At 43.6% G+C, this 4,086-nt stretch overlaps 1 protein-coding gene across 1 annotated transcript in view; it reads left to right on the plus strand.

The window, feature by feature from the left end:
- The window catches only part of LOC102196884 (UDP-glucuronosyltransferase 2A1-like), a 13,910-nt gene that overhangs the window by 6,115 nt on the left and 3,709 nt on the right, over positions 1 to 4,086 (plus strand). The window contains exon 2 of the mRNA XM_005750732.1: positions 2,545 to 3,034. Coding sequence (XP_005750789.1) covers positions 2,545 to 3,034 — 490 coding nt within the window. The remainder of the gene's footprint in view (positions 1 to 2,544; positions 3,035 to 4,086) is intronic.

Genomic DNA, 4,086 nt, shown 5'->3' on the forward strand with positions numbered 1-4,086 from the left:
TGACGTCATTCGGGGCGACTGGAATCGATAAGGGAATCGTTTGCAAAAATGGCAAACAATTCCAAGGAATTGAAACAGTGGGAACCAGTGGAACAAGCATCGAAGGCGCTTGGAAAGGGAGGGGGGATGAGTGTGTATCAGTGTATATATATGTGTGTGTGTATCCAGAGTTCAGCTGAGACAGTCTCCTTCGCCCTGCTAGGCTAAGTAAACAGTCTTCCAGCCAACCCAGGTGGCCTTGTAGGGAATGGGAAGGAACAGACTAAACACAGTCATTATCAGGGTGTTTTTGTTCGGCTCCAGCCTTGAGACCGCAGCTGGCGCCGAAAGGGTATCCGCATGAAGTGATGGTGCTTTTAACTTTTAACTTTAGTGCCAACAGCTCATATGAATTTCAAAGCAGTTCTAACAGTCCAACACTGGTCTCTTTATCTCCCGTTGGAGAGCCGCGAGCTTCGCCATGATGTTATCAAACTTGCGCTCTGTGATGTTGTCATTCTTGTGCTCAAAGAGCCGATTCTGTGAACTCACGACCGCAGTGAGCCTCCCCCAAATGTAATCCAATTTGCACTCAGAGATGTTATTCCGAGCGAGCCCTTCCAAGATGTAATCCAGTCTGCAGTCAGAGATCTTATTCTGAGTATTCACGACAGCCGTAGCCTCTCCAAGATCTTATCTGTGCTGCACTCAATGAGCCCATTTTGAGAAACTCACACCTTTTCCCATCGTTTCAATCCCAGCGGGCAGCCTTGTGGGGATTTGAACAGCCGGTTCCGCTTCCTTAATTCTTCGATAAGTCAGGGCCAAGCCAGCTCAGCAAGAACTCTGTTACCATGGTTCGGAATAGGTAGATATCTTCAGCACTCAGGCTCACCCAAGCCCAAACTTCTCATTGAGAAAGGGGTGTCAATTGCATTTAGGGACCAGTTGATCAAATCCATAATTCCTCTTTTAGCTTTTAAAGAACAGACTGTGAGAGAGTGTTCCAGGGAAAACTAATACAAAAATACGAGACTAGACAAGGACACAAGAGGCTAAGCAGGGAAGCTAAGGGAGAGGAGGAGAGGAGAAAAGTGCGACCGCCTTCGTCAAGAGCAAGAGCAGAAAAAAAAGGGAGTTATACAAGAGATGGCCACAAGCAGGAATGATTTCCTGTGTCGTTCAGTGGTGCATTTGGAAAGCTGAGCAGTGGCATCAAGGCAGAAGAGCAGTCTAACAGTGGAAAGGAATTGGTGTGGCAAGTGCAGTGTTCTTTCTTGACCACAGATGCGGGATGATCTGGGAAAGGTTCCTCATCCTCTGACCACTGGCTTGCCAAAAAGGATGCAGGGCCAGGTGAGGAAAAACCAGTCTGTGGAAATAGTGACGATGCAGAGCCAGTGAGGGGACTCGTATCAATTCTCTTGTGGAAACCAAGAATGTGTTTAGAAATCCTAGGCAACTGAAGTAATCATGGGTTGTCCCTGAGGATGGTGTCAATGCCTCTTAGCCCGACTGATAGAATCTTTAAATCAAAGGACTTGTGAATGCAATCCTGAATAATCTTTCCACCTTTTCTCCAAACTCCTCTGGAATAGCATCTGCGGGGGCTGTTTTATGGTTAGAGTATACTTTCAAGATTGCAAAGTGCGAGATGTGTGAGGAACCAAATGCAGACATGTAAGGCAGGCTGTGGTAAACTCACAATGAGCCATTTTGCTGCAGGGAAAATACAATGTGGAATATAAAACACAAAATGAAACTCAAAGCCATAAACTGGGAAATAATACTTGGACTAGGAGCGACTGGAGCTGAGAGACAAGAAGGGGAGATGAACTGACACTCTGAAAAAAGGAGTGTGAGACAATATGCACACAGGTGGGTGATTAGGGGAAGTGGAGAACAAGACACAGGTGAACCAAATCAGAGCAGACGAGACAAAGGAAGCAAAACTAAAAGCAAAGCACAAGGAACACAAATTCTCTCAAAGTAAAACAGGAAGTAATAATTAAACAGAGAAAAAACAATCACCTTAATGAAATTAATACAAGCAACTTGACAGAGGAGGGAAAAATACTAAGGGAACACAGAGAGTGGCAAAACAAACAAACTAAAACAGGAATACAATGCAAACTACTATAAGCAAGAAAGGAGCAAAAACTAGTTGGACTCAAAATAAAAGATTACTACAAATACCCAAATCAACCAACAAAGGATATAACAGAAGTTGTAGACTAATACATGAAATGTAAACTTAAGAAAAAATTCTAAAGATGTTTGAACCTAATTTGAAAACCCAAAATACACCGACCACTGGGCAACAGGCCCAAGACCATGACACTGGATTAAGGTCCTTTGGACAGAAAAGGCCAAAGTGGAGATGTTTGTTCATAATGCACAAAGCCAAACACAGTATATCTTCATAAACACCAATTGCATGAGGCTTTTATTCCATGTTTCATGACTTATTTTATCTTGTCTTTAATCTCCAGGCTGACAGTTTACACACCATTACTGGGCGGTAACTAAACAATAAACCTGATCAGGTGTTTTTTTCACTTGCAGGTGTCATATAGCAGGGAGGAATATGTGGGCACCATGCACGAATTCATCCAGTTCTCTATGTACGAGTCACACACCTCTTCACCGCTGCAAAAGATCATGAAGATGAACCATTTCATGGGCCGCACCCTGGACTTTGGGAGGCAGCAGTGTGATGGGGTGCTGAAGAACCAGCAGCTAATGGCGACTCTGCAGGACAGTGCTTTCGATGTTATCCTACAAGACCCCCTTGCAATGTGTGGCGACCTGGTGGCTGACATGCTCGGCGTGCCACTCATCCTCTCGCTGCGCTTCAGCTTTGGCAGTGTTATGGAGCGACACTGTGGCCACGCCCCGTTGCCACCATCTTATGTTCCATTAGCTCCTCTTCCATACAACGACCGCATGACGTTCGTGGAGAGACTGATCAACATGGTGACATATGTGGCATCATCCACGCTAACTGAACTTGCCTGGAAGCTGTCTGTGAATAAATACTATAGTGAGATCAAAGGTCAGAGGTCACATCATAATGTCATTATCTGATACACAGTGGTGGGAAAAAGTGTTTGTCCCCCTCCTGATTTACTATTTTTTTGTATGTGTGTCACTCTTAAATGTTTCAGATCATCAAACAAATTGAAATATTAGACAAAGATAACACAAGGAAACACAAAATGCCGTTTCTAAATGAAGGTGTTTTCTATTAAGGGGGAAAAAATCCAAACCTACATGTCCCTGTGTGAAAATGTGATTGCCAGATTACCTAATAACTGGTCGGGGCTCTCTTTGCATTTTGGCAGCAGGTTGCATTTGCAGTAACTGGCAATGAATCTTTTACAGTGCTGTGAAGGAACTTTGGTCCACTCATCTTTCCAGAGTTGTTGTATTTCAACCAAATTGGAGGGTTTTCAAGCATGAACCACCTTTGTAAGGTCATGCCACAGCATCTCAATTGGATTCAGGTCAGGACCTTGACTGGACCACTCCAAAGTCCTTAGGGACTTTGGAGTGGTCCATATATAAAGCGCTATACAAATACAGGCCATTTACAGGCCATGTTACTTTTACGTCAGATGTACTGGGACACACACTTTTCAAAAAGTTAAACTTTTGTCCCATCAGTTCACAGAGTATTGTCCCAAACTCTGGAGGATCATCAAGATATTTTCTGCCAAAACTGACACAAGCCTTTATGTTCCTTTTGCACTGCAGTGGTTTTCGTCTTGGAACTCCGCCATGCAGGCCATTTTTGCCCAGTCTTTTTTATGGTGGTGTCATGAACACCAGTGTTGGGAAGGTTACTTTTAAAATGTATTCCATTGCAGATTACAGAATACATGCCCCAAAATGTATTCTGTAACGTATTCCGTTTCGTTACTCAATGACAGTATCACATTCTGAATACTTTGGATTACTTAATATATTATTATGCTTTTTACAACTACATGAATGTACTATTGCTGTGTGATTTATTACTATTACTGAAAGTCCGCGGCTCCGAACCGTAGTAAAGGGACCTCTGACTGATACGGTGGGTTCCGTATCGGGCTCGTAGCCGAAAAA

Source organism: Pundamilia nyererei, unplaced genomic scaffold (genome assembly GCF_000239375.1).
Source record: "Pundamilia nyererei isolate P.nyererei 1_Seehausen unplaced genomic scaffold, PunNye1.0 scaffold00285, whole genome shotgun sequence".
Taxonomy (NCBI): domain Eukaryota; kingdom Metazoa; phylum Chordata; class Actinopteri; order Cichliformes; family Cichlidae; genus Pundamilia; species Pundamilia nyererei.